General features: G+C 45.1%; 1 protein-coding gene across 2 annotated transcripts in view; it reads left to right on the top strand.

Moving 5' to 3' along the window:
* LOC138974214 (uncharacterized) overlaps nucleotides 1-25,727 on the top strand; it is an 89,317-nt gene that overhangs the window by 58,324 nt on the left and 5,266 nt on the right. The window contains exons 1-4 of one of the 2 annotated variants that reach the window (XM_070346939.1): nucleotides 11,322-11,506; nucleotides 23,112-23,330; nucleotides 23,774-23,922; nucleotides 24,449-24,561. In XM_070346939.1, coding sequence (XP_070203040.1) covers nucleotides 23,146-23,330; nucleotides 23,774-23,922; nucleotides 24,449-24,561 — 447 coding nt within the window. In that variant the 5' untranslated portion in view covers nucleotides 11,322-11,506; nucleotides 23,112-23,145. Of the gene's footprint in view, nucleotides 1-11,321; nucleotides 11,507-23,111; nucleotides 23,331-23,773; nucleotides 23,923-24,448; nucleotides 24,562-25,727 lie in introns of those variants that run through there. The other variant, XM_070346940.1, reaches the window with a different exon arrangement.

Genomic DNA, 25,727 nt, shown 5'->3' with positions numbered 1-25,727 from the left:
TTCCTCCCAGTGGAAAGCTAGCAGCAACGGAGTCGCGCTACCCAGGTGTCTGCGTGTTTAGGTGTATTCAGCCACCTGCACTTATGGCAGAATGACCAAGGTCTTTTACGTGCCATTGTGATGACACGGGGGTGGGACATGACTTCCGTCTCTGGGTCTGCACATAATGTTGACCCGCACGTGTCCGTCCCGGCCCGAATTCGAACCTGCGACCTTTCGATTACTGAGCTACCGGGCCCCCTACATCTGTCTGTCTGTCTGTCTGTCTGTCTGAGCCTATAGTCTTCTTTTTGCGTTGATTAGATTTTCCCGTGTTTCTCAAGATGTGCTACAGGAGCATTTACATGTCTGTCTCTTTGTGTTCGTTTCTGTATCCTCCGTGTCTATTTCACCATCTGCCCGTCTGTTCGCCGTCCACTGTAATCCTACGCATGTGTCTGTCTCGATGAGTCGGTATGTTGATTTGCTTGTCTCTCTATGTCTGTATGCACAGAATTGTTGTATTTGGTTGCCAGATGGGTCAACATATATAGCCACTTTGTTGCCAGATGGGTCAACATATATAGCCACTTTGTTGCCAGATGGGTCAACATATATAGCCACTTTGTTGCCAGATGGGTCAACATATATAGCCACTTTGTTGCCAGATGGGTCAACATATATAGCCACTTTGTTGCCAGATGGGTCAACATATATAGCCACTTTGTTGCCAGATGGGTCAACATATATAGCCACTTTGTGCAATCCACAGATTGAGCTCGCAGATCAAAACTAGACTGCATGCACTAAATTTGTAATTGCCACAATATTTCCCAGTGGACCGAGGCCAAAATAAAGTTGCTTTCACGATGTGTGTGTGTGTGTGTGTGTGTGTGTGTGTATGTGTGTGTGTATGTATGTGCGGGCGCAAGCGTGTGTGTGTATATGTGTGTGTGTGTGTGTGTGTGTCTGTCTGTCTGTGTCTGTCTGTCTATCTGTCTGTCTGTCTGTCTGTCTGTCTGTTCCCGTGTCTTTGCAAGCACAAATGACGCTGACATTCTCATAGAACAACAAACGTGTCAACAAAACCATTCAGCCTTTAATGCCAACTCCAACCTTTCAGCTTCACGCTAAAAACCCAGACGGATTTGTGGAGGTACGCGTCGTAGTTTACACGGGGGGAAAGGCATCTGAAATGTTAGTTGCATTGTGAACTGAATGTAACAAGACATTAAAGGAATAATAACTCAGGAAAACGGCCTCAGATCGCTTCTAAAGTTATTCATTGAGATTATGCGTTACAAATAATACTTCCGAGCAAAAAAAACTAAACTATTCATTCGTGAAGCAGTTACTAGGCTGCCGCGTCAAAGATGGCAGGCCGTCTTGCCGTCTAGCGGTGTTTCTGTGCTACTTGTTCTTTCCAACAACGAAGAGAAACACAAATGTGAAGCGCATTCACTCACTTTGATTTATTTGTTGATACTCATATCTGTGGTGCGTTTTCAAGCATATCGTGTGGTGTGCGTCTAGATTAAGGTACAGTGGATTCCCCACACTCTTTACAGTCGTCTAGATTAAGGTACAGCGGATTCCCCACACTCTTTACAGTCGTCTAGATTAAGGTACAGCGGATTCCCCTCACTCTTTACAGTCGTCTAGATTAAGGTACAGCGGATTCCCCACACTCTTTACAGTCGTCTAGATTAAGGTACAGTGGATTCCTCACACTCTTTACAGTCGTCTAGATTAAGGTACAGTGGATTCCTCACACTCTTTACAGTCGTCTAGATTAAGGTACAGCGGATTCCCCACACTCGTTACAGTCGTCTAGATTAAGGTACAGCGGATTCCCCACACTCTTTACAGTCGTCTAGATTAAGGTACAGCGGATTCCCCACACTCTTTACAGTCGTCTAGATTAAGGTACAGCGGATTCCCCACACTCTTTACAGTCGTCTAGATTAAGGTACAGTGGATTCCCCACACTCTTTACAGTCGTCTAGATTAAGGTACAGCGGATTCCCCACACTCTTTACAGTCGTCTAGATTAAGGTACAGCGGATTCCTCACACTCTTTACAGTCGTCTAGATTGAGGTACAGCGGATTCCCCACACTCTTTACAGTCGTCTAGATTAAGGTACAGTGGATTCCCCACACTCTTTACAGTCGTCTAGATTAAGGTACAGCGGATTCCCCACACTCTTTACAGTCGTCTAGATTAAGGTACAGTGGATTCCCCACACTCTTTACAGTCGTCTAGATTAAGGTACAGTGGATTCCCCACACTCTTTACAGTCGTCTAGATTAAGGTACAGTGGATTCCCCACACTCTTTACAGTCGTCTAGATTAAGGTACAGTGGATTCCCCACACTCTTTACAGTCGTCTAGATTAAGGTATAGTGGATTCCCCACACTCTTTACAGTCGTCTAGATTAAGGTACAGCGGATTCCCCACACTCTTTACAGTCGTCTAGATTAAGGTAAAGCGGATTCCTCACACTCTTTACAGTCGTCTAGATTAAGGTACAGTGGATTCCCCACACTCTTTACAGTCGTCTAGATTAAGGTACAGCGGATTCCCCACACTCTTTACAGTCGTCTAGATTAAGGTACAGTGGATTCCCCACACTCTTTACAGTCGTCTAGATTAAGGTACAGTGGATTCCCCACACTCTTTACAGTCGTCTAGATTAAGGTACAGCGGATTCCCCACACTCTTTACAGTCGTCAAATTCGTCAGAAACTCTTCCCTAAACGGTCATACCATTAGTATCCCTTTAACATTCTTGTAGCTGCTTAAAAGCTTAGATCAGCTTTGCTTCTTTGGCATGAATAATTGAAAGTCACCCTTGTGCATTAAATCTAGTTTTTTTGTTTTTCCAGTTGAAAACAATCAGCAGTGAGATAGCTTAGAAATTCTACGTTCTAGCTGTAGATATTGTGCAGAAATCTTCAGACGAGAGGATTTTTTTTTCCTCGACGCTTTGCAAAACACGATGCTGAAACACGACAAACGCCTCAAGACGTCAACTCTTAAAACAATTGGTGCGGATGAAAATAAAACTTCAGCGGAAGAGTGTAAATTCAGTTGTCGTTGCCTCGCTGTGACCTGGAACCCAAGAATATTGGGTTAAGGACAGAAGAACGAATTCTGGAGACACGACTTTTGTTAGAAGAAGGGGGGGGGGGGGAGACGTTTGAGAGGACGGATGAGGGAGACGCGGGGGGGGGGGGGGGGGGCGTGTCTGTGGAAAATTTTATTACTGAAGCTCGTGCATTGGTAATTAAAGGGAAAGAATAACAAGTCTTGTAAAGCATGATTAAAATATTCAGTCAGTCTTTCGGTTTTAAAGATTGGAACTGAACAGTCTATTTGTCCGCGAAATGGGTGCACACCTGAACAAGGAAAACAAACAACACATTTAAAACAACAACAAACAGCGAACGACGAAGAAGAAGAAGAAACAACAACAAACAATAACTTATCGTGGAATGTTCCCATGAACGAATAAACCACAAAACAATGAAGACATGAAAGGAACGGCATAGAAAAGAAGAGGGAGAGAACACAACCATTTTTACATTTAGTCAAGTTTTGACTAAATGTTTTAACATAGAGGGGGAATCGAGACGAGGGTCGTGGTGTGTGTGTGTGTGTGTGTGTGTGTGTGTGTGTGTGTGTGTGTGTGTGTGTGTGTGTGTGTTTGTGTGTGTGTTTGTGTGTGTGTGTCTGTCTGTCTGTCTGTGCGTGTGTGTGTGTAGAGCGATTCAGACTAAACTACTGGACCGATCTTTATGAAATTTTACATGAGAGTTCCTGGGAATGATATCCCCGGACAGACTCTCCATAAAGCATACTTTTCTTTCTCCATTTCCGTTGTTTTCGGTGAGTTAACTGTGACGGAAACAGATGCCTGACTCTTGGAAGATTGTGTCCAGACAAATCATGGATTTACCAGGTTAAATTAAATGCAATCTTGTGCACCCTCCTGCGACCTCAGATCGAACATAGGAAACCAACACTGGACAACTGCGTTCAAGACTGAGTATTACGCAATAGAAATTGTGGGCCAACTGCAGCAGACGTCGATCTACGGATTCATTGGTCGCAAAAAGAGAAGAAGATGTTTCTGGAAAATTCTATTTAATCGTGTTAACCTTGCCGCGACCTAAACCTACTGTCAGAATAAGGAAACAATTATTGGCAAGATGCTGAGACATGAATTTTGTGTCACGACTGAGGAGGAGAGAGACAGAGGCACACATACAGAGAGAGAGAGAGAGAGAGAGAGAGAGAGAGAGAGAGAGAGAGAGAGAGAGAGAGAGAGAGAGAGAGAAGAGAGAGAGACAGAGACAGAGACATAGACAGAGAGAGACACAGAGAGAGAGAAAGAGAGAGAAAGAGAAAGAGAGAAAGAGACAGAGAGACAGAGAGAGAAAGAGAAAGAGAGAGAGAGAGAGACAGAGAGAGAGAGACAGAGAGAGAGAAAGAGAGAGAGACAGAGAGAGAGAAGGAGAGAGACAGACAGACAGACAGACAGACAGGGAAAGAAAGACGGAGAGATATATGTTTAAAGAGTAAGGCTACGTGCTGTTGATAATTTGACTACTGAGTTATGTCCAGTGGTAGCTGAAAGTAAAGAATGAATGTCAGTATCGGAAAAACACGTCTGAGAGACTCTTCAATGCATGTGTTCTTCAAGTGTAGGCCTACAGGTTGTGGACATTAGAGGCTTTTACGTTACATGTTTAGGTCGCGGCAAGGTTAACACGTTTTGTCAAGATACAGCGTTGTCTTTTTTTGCGAGCAAATTAATCCGTATATCGGTGTCTTTAAGTATTGGCCAATATCAGAAGATGTCATGGCTAAACTAAAACACCGAAAGAGGTTGCCTCTTTGAACAATGTACTCAGATTAGTAAAACTCTTCACCTGGAGAAATTCAATTCATTCTCCTTAACCGGGCCTTGCCGCGACCTCGAACCCCAGTCACTTGAAGCCAGAACCAACAAACCAATAATCATTGATCTCTCCATTCGTGGTCTCTCCTCTTTTGATCAATTGCATGACTAAATTGGTCTCACATGGTCGATGCAATCGAGCAAAAACAATGTATTCACCTCCGTCTTGTTAAGAGCAAAATAGGGCAGTCGCCACTACACTACATGCTGCGATAGGGATTATGACGTGTACTTGGCCTGTTTTCTTTTCACGCAACGTGTAGCGGGCTGGGAAAAAAAGGAATTACCTCAAAAATCGGCAGTGCGTCGTCTGTCCTGCTGGCGTTACATAGGTGAGCGCCGGGCCTTATTGATGTGGATATTTTTCGCTGTGTCATTTTTCTCTGCAAGTGTACGTCTGTCGCTTGCTTCCATTGAGAGAAAGAACCAAAGCCGAGAAAAGACAGTGCATAAAACACTAACCACCAATAGTGTTTGTCTGTGAGGCTGATTACCAGATATAAACACTAACATTAAAACGATGTAATACAAGTGACTGGCTCTAGCTTGGCTCTGTTCTTGTGCTTAGGCTGTGTCTGTATGCCTGCATTATTAGTTGTCAGTAATTATTACATGTGCTGATTGTTCTCTTTGCCTGCGCGCGTATAGTATGTTGGTTATGTTTGGTCATAGTATGTTTGTTTATGTTTGGTCGTTATCTTTGCCTGTGCGTGTATTGTATGTTTGGTCGTTTTCTTTGCCTGTGCATGTATAGTTTGTTGGTTATGTTTGGTCGGTTTCTTTGCCTGTGCGTGTATAGTATGCTTGGTCGATGTATGTATTGTAAAGCGCTAAGAGTAGACATTTTTCTAGAATAGCGCTATAAAAGTTTGCATTATTATTATTATCAAAGGTTACTTAATGACGCACGATACCGATCCATTACAGCTTGACAGTGACCTTACGAGCAATTTAATACATTCCACGGGTGATATGACGAAGTCACCGAGACACACTTCGTTCTCGAAATCTGTTGTCAGTTGTTCAGAAGACATGTTAATTTGACTTGATTCCATTATTCTCATTATGACGTCTTCTTGGGCGGGTTCTTTTTCCCTTTGGACGTCAAAGAGTTCGCTTTGGAAGAAAGGTTCAAGAAGAGACGTCTAGGATTGTTAAGTCAGTGTCCTTTCTCATTAACCGACGATTTCCACTAGAGCGGATTGCTCCACTAACAAAAGAAGACTGTTGTCACACTAATGGGGACAGAGGACGGAAAGCAAGATCACTGACTTTATCACTAAATTGGATCAGATTTGATCGTTTATCTCTCTAGATATATTTACTTACTTCCAATGGTAGTTGGAAGGGAACAGTCAACGATTAATATAGAAGACACAGTGGCCAAGGCGTGAACCTTTTCACAATGGCGAATGATGCGTCGAGTGTTTTGAGGGGCGGGGGGGGGGGGGGGGTAGGAAGAGTCATTAACGGGGAAGTAGGTGGGGAGTGCAGGCTGCATTATGCACTTCGTTACTTTGACTGCTACTTGTAATAGTATCTGGAGGGAATGGCCGAAGGTCGGTATCAAAGACACGATGCTTTTTATGTTCAAAACTTGCGAGGGGCTTTCAGAACTGTGCACTTTATATGAGAAGCAGATATTACTTGCTTACTGGAGTAAAATGGACCCCCCCCCTCCCCCACCACTCACCCACCTTTCAACAGACCTCCTGATTTTGCACTTGTATGCACAAATGGGGACCGTTTAGTTTGATTACTGCTTGCACTTGTAGCCGGGGGCAAGGGATAAAGGTCAGTACAGAAATAACGATTTGTTGCGGCACTTGTAGCCGGGGACAAGGGATACAGGTCAGTACAGAAATAACGATTTGTTGCGGCACTTGTAGCCGGGGACAAGGGATACAGGTCAGTACAGAAATAACGATTTGTTGCGGCACTTGTAGCCGGGGGCAAGGGATACAGGTCAGTACAAAAATAACGATTTGTTGCGGCACTTGTAGCCGGGGGCAAGGGATACAGGTCAGTACAGAAATAACGATTTGTTGCGGCACCTGTAGCCGGGGGCAAGGGATACAGGTCAGTACAAAAATAACGATTTGTTGCGGCACTTGTAGCCGGGGGCAAGGGATACAGGTCAGTACAAAAATAACGATTTGTTGCGGCACTTGTAGCCGGGGGCAAGGGATACAGGTCAGTACAAAAATAACGATTTGTTGCGGCACTTGTAGCCGGGGGCAAGGGATACAGGTCAGTACAGAAATAACGATTTGTTGCGGCACTTGTAGCCGGGGGCAAGGGATAAAGGTCAGTACAGAAATAACGATTTGTTGCGGCACTAGATCCTTCTCCTGAGACAAGAAGATGTACCGACGGTAAGAGTGCTGTCGACATCAGCGATCTTGCCATCAGAACATTCACCACCATAAATCCCTGTTCCCAATTCACGGCATCGCCGCAAGGATAAAGTCAAACCACGGTAACGATCAGCCGCAGATGGATCTCACGAGACTCGACGAGACTTGACGAGGGTTATGACCAGAGTGATGGACCAAATAACACTGTGATCACACACCGTCTGAGACCGTTAAGTCGACGTTTGTCTTGTCAGTCACGGACAGGGGAAGCTGTTCCGAGACAGCGACGGGGGAGTTAATGTGGCATTCAAACGGTGTCAAGACCAGTAGACCTTGCATTGTAGGTGAATATAAACACGCCGTAGACGGTGGCTGCATTGGGGAATTGCCTCCGCACAAACTTTCACCGATGAAGAGCAACACGCAGGGTGAGTTTCTGCACAAAATCGTCTCTGTTTTCTCCAAAATGACATATCATTACATTACTGGCGTTTGTACTTCAACCTAAGGTGTTATAGCATCCCATCATCGATTTTATTCTTTTCTTCGATGCATTTGTTAACGTTGAGCTTCGATTATTTATGCTTTTCTTGCAAAGTTTGCGTAAATTCTGACTTCCCACAGTTATTACGGAAAATCAAGGTTATCAATCAAACTGCAGTCTATTGGAATATCATTATTGTTTATTAGTTGACATGTGGTCCAAGTTGTGTCATCCAAAGTCACGCGGTTGGAGACGATTTTGTGCAGAAACTCACTCTGCGTGTTGCTCTTCAGCAGTGTAAGTTAGTGCGGAGGCAATTCCCCATGCAGCCACCGTCTTCGGCGTGATAAAGTTGTGTTGGCTTCGGAGAACCCACTTGAAGCAGAAACTGTTCAGTCACAAGGAGGGGAAGCTGTTCCGAAGCAAAGACAGGGGAGTTAATGCGGCAGTCAAACGGGGATCAAGACCAGTAGATCTTGCGACTTCAAAGTTGTGTTGGTGAATATATAGCTGTGTTGGCTGAGAAGAATCCACCGGGAATGGAAACTTGTCAGTCACGAAGAGGGGAAGCTGTTCCGAAAAGGGAGACAGGGGAGTTAATGCGGCAGTCAAACGGTGTCAAGACCAGTAGATCTTGCGACTTCAAAGTTGTGTTGGTGAATATATAGCTGTGTTGGCTGAGAAGAATCCACCGGGAATGGAAACTTGTCAGTCACGAAGAGGGGAAGCTGTTCCGAAAAGGGAGACAGGGGAGTTAATGCGGCAGTCAAACGGTGTCAAGACCAGTAGATCTTGCGACTTCAAAGTTGTGTTGGTGAATATATAGCTGTGTTGGCTGAGAAGAATCCACCGGGAATGGAAACTTGTCAGTCACGAAGAGGGGAAGCTGTTCCGAAAAGGGAGACAGGGGAGTTAATGCGGCAGTCAAACGGTGTCAAGACCAGTAGATCTTGCGACTTCAAAGTTGTGTTGGTGAATATATAGCTGTGTTGGCTGAGAAGAATCCACCGGGAATGGAAACTTGTCAGTCACGAAGAGGGGAAGCTGTTCCGAAACAGAGACAGGGGAGTTAATGCGGCAGTCAAACGGTGTCAAGACCAGTAGATCTTGCGACTTCAAAGTTGTGTTGGGCGTGAGGAGGCAACCGGGAACAGAAACTACAGAGACTGTCAAGGTATGAAACGCGTGAGCAATGTCCCATCAACTTACAGAACTAAACCTGGCATATGAAGGGGAAGGGCTTCCTACAACTTGCGCAGGGGTACAGTGGTGGGTCTCAGCTTTCAAGATGCTATTGACATTTCGCATATGAAATGAGTATGTTGGGTCTCTCATTGAGAAAAAAAATATTTGCCGGGTAAGGGGGGTGGGAGGTGGGGGGGGGGGGGGCTCCCGGAACCCAGAAAACTCCCCTCGGATCCAGCCCTGACTTTAACCACTTGACTTATCAGTCACGGAGAAGGGAAGCTGTCTCATTGGATAAACAGAGGACGGCGAGCTAATGGGACAGCCACACACTGTCGGTCTGGTCAAGATTGATAGATTCTTGAAGTTCGCCGACGACTTTGTTGAGCCGCACGCTGGCAGGCCTATCAGCGCACCGCTGCAATGCAATTCGTGAAATAGGGCAGGGTTTTACGTCAACAGTCGACTCGTACACAAAGTCACTTGTTTGGAAGATGCTGCGGCTTTAATGTGATCGGCGGAAATGCCTTTGCAGGGTGTTTGTATGATTGTTTTCAATAACATTTTTGTGTTGCTTTTTTTTTTTTTTTTTGCTCGTTTCTTTGTTTGTTTCCTGTCAGAGTATTTGTGCAAAAAAAAGTATGAACTGCCTCTTTTTACATTTAGTCAAGTTTTGACTAAATGTTTTAACGTAGAGGGGGGAATCGAGATGAGGGTTGTGGTGTATGTATGTGTGTGTGTGTGTGTGTGTGTGTGTGTGTGTGTGTGTGTGTGTGTGTGTGTGTGTGCCTGTGTGTCTGTGTGTCTGTGTGTGTGTAGAGCGATTCAGACCAAACTACTGGACCGATCTTTATGAAATTTGACATGAGAGTTCCTGGGTATGATATCCCCGGAAGTTTTTTTCTTTTTTTCGATAAATACCTTTGATGACGTCATATCCGGCTTTTTGTAAAAGTTGAGGCGGCACTGTCACACCCTCATTTTTCAATCAAATTGATTGAAATTTTGGCCCAGCAATCTTCGACGAAGGCCGGACTTCGGTATTGCATTTCAGCTTGGTGGCTTAAAAATTAATTAATGACTTTGGTCATTAAAAATCTGAAAATTGTAAAAAAATAAAATTGTTTTTAAAACGATCCAAATTTACATTTATTTTATTTTTCATCATTTTCTGATTCCAAAAACATATAAATATGTTATATTCGGATTAAAAACAAGCTCTGAAAATTAAAAATATAAAAATTATTATTAAAATAAAATTTCCGAAATCGATTTAAAAACAATTTCATCTTATTCCTTGTGGGTTCCTGATTCCAAAAACATATAGATGTGCTATGTTTGGATTAAAAACACGCTCAGAAAGTTAAAAAGAATAGAGATAAAGAAAAGCGTGCTATCCTTCTCAGCGCAACTACTACCCCGCTCTTCTTGTCAATTTCACTGCCTGTGCATCGAGCGGTGGACTGACGATGCTACGAGTATACGCTTTTGCTGTAAAAATGCAGTGAGTTCAGTTTCATTCTGTTAGTTCGACAGCTTGACTAAATGTTGTAATTTCGCCTTACGCGACTTGTTAGATGGTGCCCTACTTTAGTCGTAACTGTCACTGTTAACTATTAAATACGTATTTGTTAGAAAAAAAATTACTGGTGTTGCCAAGATCAAAAAAATAAAAAAAATAAAAACAAAAACAATTGGGGACCAGATTCAATGTTCCAATTGACATTGTAAAAAATAAATCATTGTTTAATTAAGAAAGAATGTTTGAACCTGCGCGTATTAACTAAACGTTTCCCATACGGACCTGGTTAGCACGTGTAGTGTACGGCAATGGAGAAAACTGTCATGTCGAACAACTTTAAATGGTGTGGGGTTTGAGTTGTTAACTTTATCTTTCTTTACGAAATCCAAAACATGGCCTCTAACATCATCGGAATGCTTTGTCTCGGACATTCGACGATTTCGTTGATGTATAATCAAAGCGCCCAAAAAGCGAAAAACTGTCAGTGTTACAAATCAATCACAACAGATTAATTCCGTCGAACTTTACGAGTGTGTTGCCAAAAGACGCTATTTCAGAACGGGAAATACATCGTTGAGGTCAGATTTGCCAAACCTTGTGTCATCAGTAACGTCAAAAGTACACCCAGACCTCGCACATTAGCACTGTATTGCCAAATCTGGCACGCACACGCATCTCTCACATGGTGCAGCAGTCGCCAAACCACAGGAATAATTTATCGACAAATACTTTGTGAGCCGTTGCAACACGCTTAGCATGCTTCAGCCCTCTACGGAAACATGTATTGATCACGCAGCTAATGAACGCAGTTAAGTAGAAAGAAGCGGAAGAGGAACTTCTGTTGCCAACCTGATGTGGGTTGTTTAGCCTGCGTTTTCTAAACTTGATTAAGTCGGAGATGATTGGCTGTTCAAACAAGACACATTTCTGCAGACAGGACATTCTGCAGTTGAAGGACATTTGATGCATACAGTCAGACGATATGAGTGAGGTTTCATGATGGGCGACTTCTGGTGAGACTGAATTTTGTTTGTTATCTCTGTTTTGTGGCTTTCGTCTGTATACTTTACACTGCAATCTATCAATGTGTTGTTTTTAGCGGAGTTCGGATGAAGGGTTGAGAGACAAGTGTCTGATATGTGTTGTTTGTTTGACTGTAGTTTTGTTTTGCTTTTTTGTGTGTGGTGTATTTACTGTTTGTATGATATCATGGATGATGCAAGGAGGGGTGTTGTGGACACTATTGTGTTTCCATGACCTTTCTCCTTTCCTCTCCACAACTCTGTCTTTCCTCTCCACAACTCTGTCTTTATCGGGGCATGCGCATACATGTTTGTGGCGATAACATTTTTGTTTGTGAGTTGTTTACGTGAGCGTCATCTTCTTGCAAACTCAGGACAAGTTTATCATATACTGAACTGACGTAAAGCTGAGGAATGAACAATGTTGCTGTTAACCCGTGATTTGTAAAAATGTAAAAACATTTGACAAATTACGTCGAACCTAAAACCGCGATTTGTAAAAATGTAAAAAAATCGCATTCCACAAAGTAATACATGCCTCTATTATTATGAATATTTTCTTGTTTAGAGCCCAGTCAATCACAAAGGGATCCAAGGCCATAAATTCATATGAAAATGAAAGTTTGTGAGTAAATCTGCACATGTTATGTTTGTATATTTCGATTTCGAAGCGTGATTAGCGCAGATGTGTCTGTCTGTCAGTGTGTCCGTCACAAACATGTGCACGCGAGTTCTCAAAAAAGTCATAATTACCGCCAAGCTAATAGATCCCTGGACTTTCGATATGTCAAGAAAATATATATCGGGCGCATTTACGTGATTTGTAAAATGTTTTACATTTTTACAAATCACGGGTTAACAGTTGCTTAAACCATTGGATAAGAGCAAGCGTCATAAAGGCGCCAATGGTCACAGAAGCACGGTTAATGCTAACAGACCTCCAATTTTCTGACGCAAGCAAAACAGGGGCGATAAGTGAAAAACTGATTGATTGGCTTTCTCTATTTCCCAAGAGAGGTTTAGCTTTCCTGGTTGTTTTCAATAGGTTTTGTTTCCAGTGTTAGCATTTTTCCCCTGCGATAAAACGTGTGCGCGTCCCCTTCGATTACCTGAAAGGTTTGTTCGAATGCAGCAGGATAGATCGAACTCCATCCTCAAGCACACACACCCCTCCCCCCTCCTCTCCTACCATCACCCCGCATTCAAGCTAACAAAGTGGTGTATTGTTGCAGTCGACTTTCGAATTTGTAGCTCTCCTCGTGTATGTCCGACTGAGAGGTCATTCGCAGACGTTTGTGTATAGTATTTGTGCATTAAAACAATAACTGGTGCAACTTTTGCATAGTGCTTGAGATGCATTCACATAATAACGTGTTATTGAATTGAATTGAATTGAATTGAATTGAAAACTTGTCTACGATTATTACTGTCTTGCGTTAAAAGGGTTTAGTGCTATTCCTAATCGTGTTTTGTTTTATCTACTCTGGTATTTCTTTGACTGATACGACCACAAATGGATACATTCCAACTCCTCACTGATACACTACTACCTCTCTACCTATCTGGTCAGCCAGGACACTACTACCTCTCTACCTATCTGGTCAGCCAGGTGTGCCTGGTGTGCACGTTTTTCACACATGGTTTGTTGCAAATAATTCATTCCTCGTTCAGGTTCTGTCTAATGAGCGTCAAGGTTTTCGGAAGCACCGGAGCCGAGTTCAAACGAATATGAAATGTGCAAAACAATTGTTGCGACAAATGTCGTACTCCAATTAAAGCAATTCCGATTGGGCACAACTTGGCATATTTGACATAAGAACTGAAAGTCAAATTAATGTTGTATATACACAGAACAGTGGGTTGTTCGTCTTTAGCTATCTTGCGTATGTGTTGCCATTTATCGTGATGCAGGAGTCGTTTGCATGAGCAGTCCAGACTAGGAGGTTTTTGCGTAGGTGGCACCGATGGGGGCCCGGTACCTCTGTTGGGAGAGCACTGTACTAGTGATCCTAGGGTCGCAGGTTCGAATCCGGGACGGGAGGAAGCGAGCCGAATTTCCCAGCGATGGGACAATAAAGTAATGACAAATGAGAAAAAAATAAAATATTATCGCCGAGTGTTTCTAGAAACACACTACGGTCACATATGACTGGGCATTGCTGTACAACAGCAACACACTACGGTCACATATGACTGGGCATTGCTGTACAACAGCAACACGCAATCAGGACAGGACTAGCGAATGTATACCAGCGTTCAAGTGAGAACTGCCAACACTATATCTGCATGCGTGCGAAGTCAGGAATGTTGTGGTTGGAAGTCAAGGATCCTGCGATTGATTGTAGAACTTGTAAATACCTGGCCTTGTAAGACAGATTTGGACCGAAATTAGTTCTTAGCAAAACTTAGGAGAAAAGAGCTCAGCATTAAAAGAATCGTATACAACAAATAATACAAATTAGAAAACGACGTCGAATTAATTCTGTAGAAAATTCCAAGAGTGCTCCTTTAAATCACCAATGACACATGGCCTTACCACACGGACACCCAATTGTTAATACCGACTGGCACCAAACAGCCCCGAGTTGAAATAAGAGATTGACGTGACTGGCAGAGCGTTATCCCCCTTGATAACGACGACTGTCGCATCCCCACCGACAGACGGACAACGACCGTATCGTGGCGACGGCAAGAAGGCGAGAGGTTTAGGCCATCTGTCGCTACTCTCACGCTGGCTCGAGTTTGGGGATTGTGTGATTGTTTGGGAAAATCTTAGTGATGGATTTTTATCTGTGTCTTGGGTTGTGGAAAAATGAGAAAGAGGAGAGACAGAGAGAGAGAGAGAGAGAGAGAGAGAGAGAGAGACAGAGAGAGAGAGAGAGAGAGGGAGAGAGAGAGAGGGAGAGAGAGACAGAGAGCGACAAAGATACAGACAGCTAGAGACTGAGAGAGACAGACATAGAGAGAAAGAGACAGACAGACAGACAGACAGAAAGACAGATATGGGAGAGACAGAATGAGAGAGTGTGTGTGTGTGTGTGTGCGTGCGTGTGTGAGTGTGTGTGTGTGTGTGTGTGTGTGTGTGTGTGCGTGCGTGAGCGCGTGTCTGTGTATGAGTATGAGTGTCTGAGTGTCTGTGTCTGTCTGTCTGTGTGAGTGTTATTTTTCAAAGCGCTATTGTTAGTTATTCACGCGTGACTCATGTTTTGATAACATCCCACCGTTTGTGCCTTTGCAAATACACTAAATTATGTATGAGTTTTTATCTTACTGCAATCGATTCGTGCCAACAAAATAATTCCTGTATTCACACGATTTATCAGCCGATCTTTCTGTTGTGCGTGTGTTCACGGACCAAAACATCAACCGCTCGATTTTCGAAAATGACTGCGTCAGGTTTGTATGGGGTGTGAAAGAGGGACTACCCTTGCTTTTCCTCGGACAAATAGCTTCACACATGCTCCTGTCCACGTGTTTCCGACACACCCCTCGCTAGTGATTGGCCCCATCAATGTTTGTCCGAGTAAAAAGCAAGGGCATTCATTCTTTGACAACCCAAACAAACCCGAATATTTATTTTCGGAATTTTCCCATTGACATTATTTTGTCCTGCTGGAACCGGAAAAACTGTATCTCTGAGAGAAAAAAACCCAGTCCACACGTCCTATCAACGAACCTTACTGACGTGTACCTATGTACATGTTATTTTGTTCACGATTTAGTTTTGTGGTCTGGTTGCCGTTGAAAACAACGGTGTACGATATGCATGGGATGGGCTAGCAGCAGCTGGGATAGAACACAGTCGGTATGTTTTGCCATACTTGTTTAGACAGGCCTTGAATGAGTTTGTGCCGTCATCTGGCATAACATTCATTTGCAAGGGATTTCAGGTCCAGAAATATTACCTGTGGAAAGTAGTGGAAATAATCGCTACTAACTGGGTTTAGTCTCGTTTCACCGTTTGCCGTTTCTCCGTATTATTGAAGTAGCCGCCGTCAAGTTAACTGTGACGGTAGCTGAAGCGCAGTTGCGTTTCACCGTATATGAAAGTGTCGTTTCACCGTCAGCCTTCACCCGATCTTGCGTGTGTGTGTGTGCACAGGTCTTGGAAAATCCTAAATTGTCCAGGGTGCTGTGATCAGTTTGTATTCTTCATCTGCTCGGAGTTAGCGGGCGGTAACTCCCATTTGCACGTGTAGGCTTTTACCCGTTGGGTCGTTTTTATCCTCCGCTATTTCGGCAGTCTTATTTCGATTGCGAGGGGATTCATGCTGGGTGTTTTCGTGTTTTCAAATATTCTGCAAACCCTGATGTCGACTAACGGATAATTTTCGAACCCGAAACCGTGAAGCTTAAAGGCTGACGTTATGCATTAAATTACTTGTAGTTTTTGAGCCCGTGCATCTCGTGAACACATTTTGCTCACGTCTCAGATCTTGCTAGGCTTTTACATCAAATAAAACTATTCTTCCCGTTGGTCACATGCCCAAATGAACGGCTTGGGGGATCTTTGTGCACAGTAGGATTTATTCGATAAAATAGCACAACTGTTTTTCCAAGAAATTAATTCAGAAACAAATCCAAATGCCCTAAGTAAGCAGCCAGGGTGTTGGTTTTTGGTATGTGCCCAAGTGGAGGGATGGTCGTATCCCATGTAAAGGCCTGGCCAGGTGTCAGATGGTGAACAGAGTACTGTATCACAAGTGGAGGGATGGTCGTATCCCATGTAAAGGCCTGGCCAGGTGTCAGATGGTGAACAGAGCACTGTATCACAAGTGGAGGGATGGTCGTATCCCATGTAAAGGCCTGGCCAGGTGTCAGATGGTGAACAGAGTACTGTATCACAAGTGGAGGGATGGTCGTATCCCATGTACAGGCCTGGCCAGGTGTCAGATGGTGAACAGAGTACTGTATCACAAGTGGAGGGATGGTCGTATCCCATGTACAGGCCTGGCCAGGTGTCAGATGGTGAACAGAGTACTGTATCACAAGTGGAGGGATGGTCGTATCCCATGTACAGGCCTGGCCAGGTGTCAGATTGGTGAACAGAGCACTGTATCACAAGTGGAGGGATGGTCGTATCCCTTGTACAGGCCTGGCCAGGTGTCAGATGGTGAACAGAGTACTGTATCACAAGTGGAGGGATGGTCGTATCCCGTGTACAGGCCTGGCCAGGTGTCAGATGGTGAACAGAGTACTGTATCACAAGTGGAGGGATGGTCGTATCCCATGTACAGGCCTGGCCAGGTGTCAGATGGTGAACAGAGTACTGTATCACAAGTGGAGGGATGGTCGTATCCCATGTACAGGCCTGGCCAGGTGTCAGATGGTGAACAGAGTACTGTATCACAAGTGGAGGGATGGTCGTATCCCATGTACAGGCCTGGCCAGGTGTCAGATGGTGAACAGAGCACTGTATCACAAGTGGAGGGATGGTCGTATCCCATGTAAAGGCCTGGCCAGGTGTCAGATGGTGAACAGAGCACTGTATCACAAGTGGAGGGATGGTCGTATCCCATGTAAAGGCCTGGCTACATGTCAGATGGTGAACAGAGTATTGTATCACAAGTGGAGGGATGGTCGTATCCCATGTAAAGGCCTGGCCAGGTGTCAGATGGTGAACAGAGTACTGTATCACAAGTGGAGGGATGGTCGTATCCCATGTAAAGGCCTGGCCAGGTGTCAGATGGTGAACAGAGTACTGTATCACAAGTGGAGGGATGGTCGTATCCCATGTAAAGGCCTGGCCAGGTGTCAGATGGTGAACAGAGTACTGTATCACAAGTGGAGGGATGGTCGTATCCCATGTACAGGCCTGGCCAGGTGTCAGATGGTGAACAGAGTACTGTATCACAAGTGGAGGGATGGTCGTATCCCATGTACAGGCCTGGCCAGGTGTCAGATGGTGAACAGAGTACTGTATCACAAGTGGAGGGATGGTCGTATCCCATGTACAGGCCTGGCCAGGTGTCAGATGGTGAACAGAGTACTGTATCACAAGTGGAGGGATGGTCGTATCCCATGTACAGGCCTGGCCAGGTGTCAGATGGTGAACAGAGCACTGTATCACAAGTGGAGGGATGGTCGTATCCCTTGTACAGGCCTGGCCAGGTGTCAGATGGTGAACAGAGTACTGTATCACAAGTGGAGGGATGGTCGTATCCCATGTACAGGCCTGGCCAGGTGTCAGATGGTGAACAGAGTACTGTATCACAAGTGGAGGGATGGTCGTATCCCATGTACAGGCCTGGCCAGGTGTCAGATGGTGAACAGAGTACTGTATCACAAGTGGAGGGATGGTCGTATCCCGTGTACAGGCCTGGCCAGGTGTCAGATGGTGAACAGAGTACTGTATCACAAGTGGAGGGATGGTCGTATCCCATGTACAGGCCTGGCCAGGTGTCAGATGGTGAACAGAGCACTGTATCACAAGTGGAGGGATGGTCGTATCCCATGTACAGGCCTGGCCAGGTGTCAGATGGTGAACAGAGTACTGTATCACAAGTGGAGGGATGGTCGTATCCCATGTAAAGGCCTGGCCAGGTGTCAGATGGTGAACAGAGTACTGTATCACAAGTGGAGGGATGGTCGTATCCCATGTAAAGGCCTGGCCAGGTGTCAGATGGTGAACAGAGTACTGTATCACAAGTGGAGGGATGGTCGTATCCCATGTAAAGGCCTGGCCAGGTGTCAGATGGTGAACAGAGTACTGTATCACAAGTGGAGGGATGGTCGTATCCCGTGTACAGGCCTGGCCAGGTGTCAGATGGTGAACAGAGTACTGTATCACAAGTGGAGGGATGGTCGTATCCCATGTACAGGCCTGGCCAGGTGTCAGATGGTGAACAGAGTACTGTATCACAAGTGGAGGGATGGTCGTATCCCATGTACAGGCCTGGCCAGGTGTCAGATGGTGAACAGAGTACTGTATCACAAGTGGAGGGATGGTCGTATCCCATGTACAGGCCTGGCCAGGTGTCAGATTGGTGAACAGAGCACTGTATCACAAGTGGAGGGATGGTCGTATCCCTTGTACAGGCCTGGCCAGGTGTCAGATGGTGAACAGAGTACTGTATCACAAGTGGAGGGATGGTCGTATCCCATGTACAGGCCTGGCCAGGTGTCAGATGGTGAACAGAGTACTGTATCACAAGTGGAGGGATGGTCGTATCCCATGTACAGGCCTGGCCAGGTGTCAGATGGTGAACAGAGTACTGTATCACAAGTGGAGGGATGGTCGTATCCCATGTACAGGCCTGGCCAGGTGTCAGATGGTGAACAGAGTACTGTATCACAAGTGGAGGGATGGTCGTATCCCATGTACAGGCCTGGCCAGGTGTCAGATGGTGAACAGAGCACTGTATCACAAGTGGAGGGATGGTCGTATCCCATGTACAGGCCTGGCCAGGTGTCAGATGGTGAACAGAGTACTGTATCACAAGTGGAGGGATGGTCGTATCCCATGTAAAGGCCTGGCCAGGTGTCAGATGGTGAACAGAGTACTGTATCACAAGTGGAGGGATGGTCGTATCCCATGTAAAGGCCTGGCCAGGTGTCAGATGGTGAACAGAGCACTGTATCACAAGTGGAGGGATGGTCGTATCCCATGTAAAGGCCTGGCCAGGTGTCAGATGGTGAACAGAGTACTGTACTCACAAGTGGAGGGATGGTCGTATCCCATGTAAAGGCCTGGCCACATGTCAGATGGTGAACAGAGCACTGTATCACAAGTGGAGGGATGGTCGTATCCCATGTAAAGGCCTGGCCACATGTCAGATGGTGAACAGAGCACTGTATCACAAGTGGAGGGATGGTCGTATCCCATGTAAAGGCCTGGCCAGGTGTCAGATGGTGAACAGAGCACTGTATCACAAGTGGAGGGATGGTCGTATCCCATGTACAGGCCTGGCCAGGTGTCAGATGGTGAACAGAGTACTGTATCACAAGTGGAGGGATGGTCGTATCCCATGTACAGGCCTGGCCAGGTGTCAGATGGTGAACAGAGTACTGTATCACAAGTGGAGGGATGGTCGTATCCCATGTACAGGCCTGGCCAGGTGTCAGATGGTGAACAGAGTACTGTATCACAAGTGGAGGGATGGTCGTATCCCATGTACAGGCCTGGCCAGGTGTCAGATGGTGAACAGAGTACTGTATCACAAGTGGAGGGATGGTCGTATCCCATGTACAGGCCTGGCCAGGTGTCAGATGGTGAACAGAGCACTGTATCACAAGTGGAGGGATGGTCGTATCCCATGTACAGGCCTGGCCAGGTGTCAGATGGTGAACAGAGTACTGTATCACAAGTGGAGGGATGGTCGTATCCCATGTAAAGGCCTGCCCAGGTGTCAGATGGTGAACAGAGTACTGTATCACAAGTGGAGGGATGGTCGTATCCCATGTAAAGGCCTGGCCAGGTGTCAGATGGTGAACAAAGCACTGTATCACAAGTGGAGGGATGGTCGTATCCCATTTAAAGGCCTGGCCAGGTGTCAGATGGTGAACAGAGCACTGTATCACAAGTGGAGGGATGGTCGTATCCCATGTAAAGGCCTGGCCACATGTCAGATGGTGAACAGAGCACTGTATCACAAGTGGAGGGATAGTCGTATCCCATGTAAAGGCCTGGCCACATGTCAGATGGTGAACAGAGTACTGTATCACAAGTGGAGGGATGGTCGTATCCCATGTACAGGCCTGGCCAGGTGTCAGATGGTGAACAGAGTACTGTATCACAAGTGGAGGGATGGTCGTATCCCATGTAAAGGCCTGGCCACATGTCAGATGGTGAACAGAGCACTGTATCACAAGTGGAGGGATGGTCGTATCCCATGTAAAGACCTGGCCACATGTCAGATGGTGAACAGAGCACTGTATCACAAGTGGAGGGATGGTCGTATCCCATGTAAAGGCCTGGCCAAATGTCAGATGGTGAACAGAGTACTGTATCACAAGTGGAGGGATGGTCGTATCCCATGTAAAGGCCTGGCCACATGTCAGATGGTGAACAGAGCACTGTATCACAAGTGGAGGGATGGTCGTATCCCATGTAAAGGCCTGGCCACATGTCAGATGGTGAACAGAGTACTGTATCACAAGTGGAGGGATGGTCGTATCCCATGTACAGGCCTGGCCAGGTGTCAGATGGTGAACAGAGTACTGTATCACAAGTGGAGGGATGGTCGTATCCCATGTACAGGCCTGGCCAGGTGTCAGATGGTGAACAGAGTACTGTACTCACAAGTGGAGGGATGGTCGTATCCCATGTACAGGCCTGGCCAGGTGTCAGATGGTGAACAGAGTACTGTATCACAAGTGGAGGGATGGTCGTATCCCATGTAAAGGCCTGGCCACATGTCAGATGGTGAACAGAGTACTGTATCACAAGTGGAGGGATGGTCGTATCCCATGTAAAGGCCTGGCCAGGTGTCAGATGGTGAACAGAGCACTGTATCACAAGTGGAGGGATGGTCGTATCCCATGTAAAGGCCTGGCCAAATGTCAGATGGTGAACAGAGTACTGTATCACAAGTGGAGGAATGGTCGTATCCCATGTAAAGGCCTGGCCACATGTCAGATGGTGAACAGAGTACTGTATCACAAGTGGAGGGATGGTCGTATCCCGTGTAAAGGCCTGGCCAGGTGTCAGATGGTGAACAGAGTATTGTATCACAAGTGGAGGGATGGTCGTATCCCATGTAAAGGCCTGGCCACATGTCAGATGGTGAACAGAGTACTGTACTCACAAGTGGAGGGATGGTCGTATCCCATGTAAAGGCCTGGCCACATGTCAGATGGTGAACAGAGTACTGTACTCACAAGTGGAGGGATGGTCGTATCCCATGTAAAGGCCTGGCCACATGTCAGATGGTGAACAGAGTACAGTATCACAAGTGGAGGGATGGTCGTATCCCATGTACAGGCCTGGCCAGGTGTCAGATGGTGAACAGAGTACTGTATCACAAGTGGAGGGATGGTCGTATCCCATGTACAGGCCTGGCCACATGTCAGATTGTGAACAGAGTACTGTACTCACAAGTGGAGGGATGGTCGTATCCCATGTAAAGGCCTGGCCAGGTGTCAGATGGTGAACAGAGTACTGTATCACAAGTGGAGGGATGGTCGTATCCCGTGTAAAGGCCTGGCCAGGTGTCAGATGGTGAACAGAGCACTGTATCACAAGTGGAGGGATGGTCGTATCTGGTGAGCAGAGTACTGTATCACAAGTGGAGGGATGGTCGTATCCCATGTAAAGGCCTGGCCAGGTGTCAGATGGTGAACAGAGTACTGTATCACAAGTGGAGGGATTGTCGTATTCCAAGCACAGGCCTGGCCAGGTGTCAGATGGTGAACAGAGTACTGTATCATAAGTGAAGGGATGGTCGTATCCCGTGTAAAGGCCTGGTCAGGTGTCAGATGGTGAACAGAGTACTGTATCACAAGTGGAGGGATGGTCGTATCCCATGTAAATGCCTGGCCACATGTCAGATGGTGAACAGAGTACCGTATCACAAGTGGAGGGATGGTCGTATCCCATGTAAAGGCCTGGCCACATGTCAGATGGTGAACAGAGCACTGTATCACAAGTGGAGGGATGGTCGTATCCCATGTAAAGACCTGGCCACATGTCAGATGGTGAACAGAGCACTGTATCACAAGTGGAGGGATGGTCGTATCCCATGTAAAGGCCTGGCCAGGTGTCAGATGGTGAACAGAGTACTGTATCACAAGTGGAGGGATGGTCGTATCCCATGTAAAGGCCTGGCCACATGTCAGATGGTGAACAGAGTACTGTATCACAAGTGGAGGGATGGTCGTATCCCATGTAAAGGCCTGGCCACATGTCAGATGGTGAACAAAGTACTGTACTCACAAGTGGAGGGATGGTCGTATCCCATGTAAAGGCCTGGCCACATGTGAGATGGAGAACAGAGTACTGTACTCACAAGTGGAGGGATGGTCGTATCCCATGTAAAGGCCTGGCCACATGTCAGATGGTGAACAGAGTACTGTATCACAAGTGGAGGGATGGTCGTATCCCATGTAAAGGCCTGGCTACATGTGAGATGGTGAACAGAGCACTGTATCACAAGTGTGACTTTAGGCTGACTGAAAAGTAAGACACTTGATATCGACTAATTCCCACCAGGTATTATGTTGTAGGCATTCATTTGGCAATGGGAGGCGATGTTCCAGACTACTTGTATTCATTTCCATCTGGCTAACAATAACTGACTTACTGTCACTTAGTGTAGTGCTAGTTAGGCCCAACATTTTAAATGTCCGTTTCCGATGACAAAGTCAGTTCCTTTTTTATTTTTATTGTTTTTAATTTGTATTTAAACAGGCAAATGGGGCCGGCTTTTAATTTGCAGGGAGTCATGCGAGCTGTGTTCCCTGGATATCGAAGAAGAGTAACTATTCCTTTTAATTATTTTGTTTCACATCTTTTTTTTTATTCATAATTCTTGAATGGTCAACATTTTTGTCAGTTTTGAAAGAAAAAATAAGGTTAGTCGAGGAATCGGAGACATTGAATCTTTTTTTTTCTTGGCCTTATTTAGATTGAAAATATTTGTTGTTTTGCTTGTTGCAGACGCTGAAGCAAACATGGCTGCCTTGTGACTGAGATGGAGGCACTAAGCAGTGAGGCACCCCTGAGGGTGGTGGACTGGGCTGTGTTCACTGCACACCCCGCCCGCCTTCATTACAGCTTTACTTGCAGCCCCAGCGGGCGCCATGTCTCTGACCCCAAGCTCATCTTTGACCTCAGCCAGAGTGACGCGTGTCTTGACGTCACTATGGATGAGTCAAGGTGTTACAAAATAATGGATTGATAATACATATTCAAAAAACGGTACACTTCATAGTGGCGATGACTAAGTTTGGTTCATTCTTACATAAGGCTAACTGTTGCTTCTGGTTTCTTTCTTTCCTGTTCCGGCCTGCTTATATTGCCCGGTCTCCCTACGTGTTGACCGTGCCCTGTTTGTTTGTGCATCACGCATGCAAGGAAAGAAATTAACTGGGATCTGAGTTTTCACAAAGTCAATACCCAACATTTACTCTCCTCATGTGTACTCTTGTTAACATAGAAAATATCCATCTACAGTCCGTGAGTTCTCTTCTTCTTTTTTATCAATTAAACGTTCCAAATTATTAACCTATCTTTTTATTTTTTATTCTTGATTTAGAACGTTATGAGCCTATCTGTTTCGGAAGTCTGTGTTCACTCAACTTTTCTTTCACCATTTGCAGCGATGACGTAGTGCTGCGCGTCAGCAACTGCGAGGAGCTGTGTCACGTGATGTGGAGGCTGCAGCAGCAGTTACTGCTGACGAGGGTGACGGTGTACCACACGGAGATAGCAAGTCGACACAGCGTGGAGACAGTCACCATTGTAGAGGGTGGGTACAATCTGTAAACCGACAGAAAGAGAGAGAGAGTAGATAGGGAGAAAGACAGACAGACAGACAGACAAACAGAGGGACGGACAGACAGACAGACAGACAGACAGACAGACAGACAGACAGACAGACGCATTGAGAGGGGATTTATTGAATAATATGGTCATGTCAAAATTATCAGTAGTTCGTTTGGTCACACACAGATTCTTAGACCATTTTTATTTGTAAGCAAGGTGGTGGGTTTTTTTTTTAGCAAATGTAAGCAGTAGAATACTGAAATTGAAAGAAACACTGCTACTACATGTGCCTGAAACAGTACACTAATTTGAAAGCAATGTCTACTAGAAACCCTTTGAGCAGTGACGCTGTCACTTCAATTGTGTTGCCATTCATTCCCTTTTTAGCTTAAAATGTTTTAAAAACAGTGATTATTTCTCTTCAATTTTGATCTTGAGGATTCCCTTTTTGCTATTAATGATTTATAAGTGTCAGAGTAACCTTCCTCAAAATGTTCCTTTAATTTCAGATGACCTGGCAGTGTTGGTCAACTTCTCGCACCCCAGTCTCAGTCTTCTGTTGACCAAAGCAGCCCAGCGAGCAGTCTCGTGCATCTCACGTGACCGGAACTTCTGCCTTGAGGTAGGTGAGTCATTGTTATGTTTCGCTATCTCTTCTCCTTGTGGCTGTGCGCCAGGTTTTGAATGATGTCAAAGAAAGTCGTTTCCTTGGGTGCTGTGTTGTCTGTTACCATGGTCATGACTGGTTTTGTAATTTAATATTTCAATTGGGCGCAGAAGCGTTTTGTTTGTTGTTTTGTTGTTATTTGCTTGTTTCATTTTTATATTTAGTCAAGTTTTGACTAAATATTTTAACATCGAGGGGGAATCGAAACGAGGGTTGTGGTGTATGTGCGTGTGTCTGTCTGTCTGTCTGTGTGTGTGTGTAGAGCGATTCAGACTAAACTACTGGACCGATCTTTATGAAATTTGGCATGAGAGTTCCTGGGTATGAAATCCCCGAACGTTTTTTTCATTTTTTTGATAAATGTCTTTGATGACGTCATATCCGGCTTTTCGTGAAAGTTGAGGCGGCACTGTCACGCCCTCATTTTTCAACCAAATTGGTTGAAATTTTGGTCAAGTAATCTTCGACGAAGCCCGGACTTCGGTATTGCATTTCAGCTTTCAAATTTACGTTTATCTTATTCTCCATCATTTGCTGATTCCAAAAACATATAAATATGTTATATTCGGATTAAAAACAAGCTCTGAAAATTAAATATATAAAAATTATTATCAAAATTTTTTTTTCGAAATCAATTTAAAAACACTTTCATCTTATTCCTTGTCGGTTCCTGATTCCAAAAATATATAGATATGATATGTTTGGATTAAAAACACGCTCAGAAAGTTAAAACGAAGAGAGGTACAGAAAAGCGTGCTATCCTTCTCAGCGCAACGAATATCCCGCTCTTCTTGTCAATTCCACGGGCACTGCCTTTGCCACGGGCGGTGGAGTGACGATGCTACGAGTATACGGTCTTGCTGCGTTGCGTTGCGTTCAGTTTCATTCTGTGAGTTCGACAGCTACTTGACTAAATATTGTATTTTCGCCTTACGCGACTTGTTTTAATTTCAATAATTGATTGATTGGTTGATTGATTGATTGATTGATGGTTGATTGATTGATTGATTGATTGATTGATTGATTGATTGATACACATTATTCTTGCCATTCCTGTGTTCGTTCGTTTAATTTTGATTCTGTGGAAGTAGATAGTGTTTTTGCTTTTGCTGGTAGTTTTC

This window comes from Littorina saxatilis, linkage group LG8 (genome assembly GCF_037325665.1).
Source record: "Littorina saxatilis isolate snail1 linkage group LG8, US_GU_Lsax_2.0, whole genome shotgun sequence".
In the NCBI taxonomy this organism is placed as follows: Eukaryota; Metazoa; Mollusca; class Gastropoda; order Littorinimorpha; family Littorinidae; genus Littorina; species Littorina saxatilis.
Note: the sequence above shows the minus strand (reverse complement) of the source record. Positions and strands in the feature narration are given on the sequence as shown.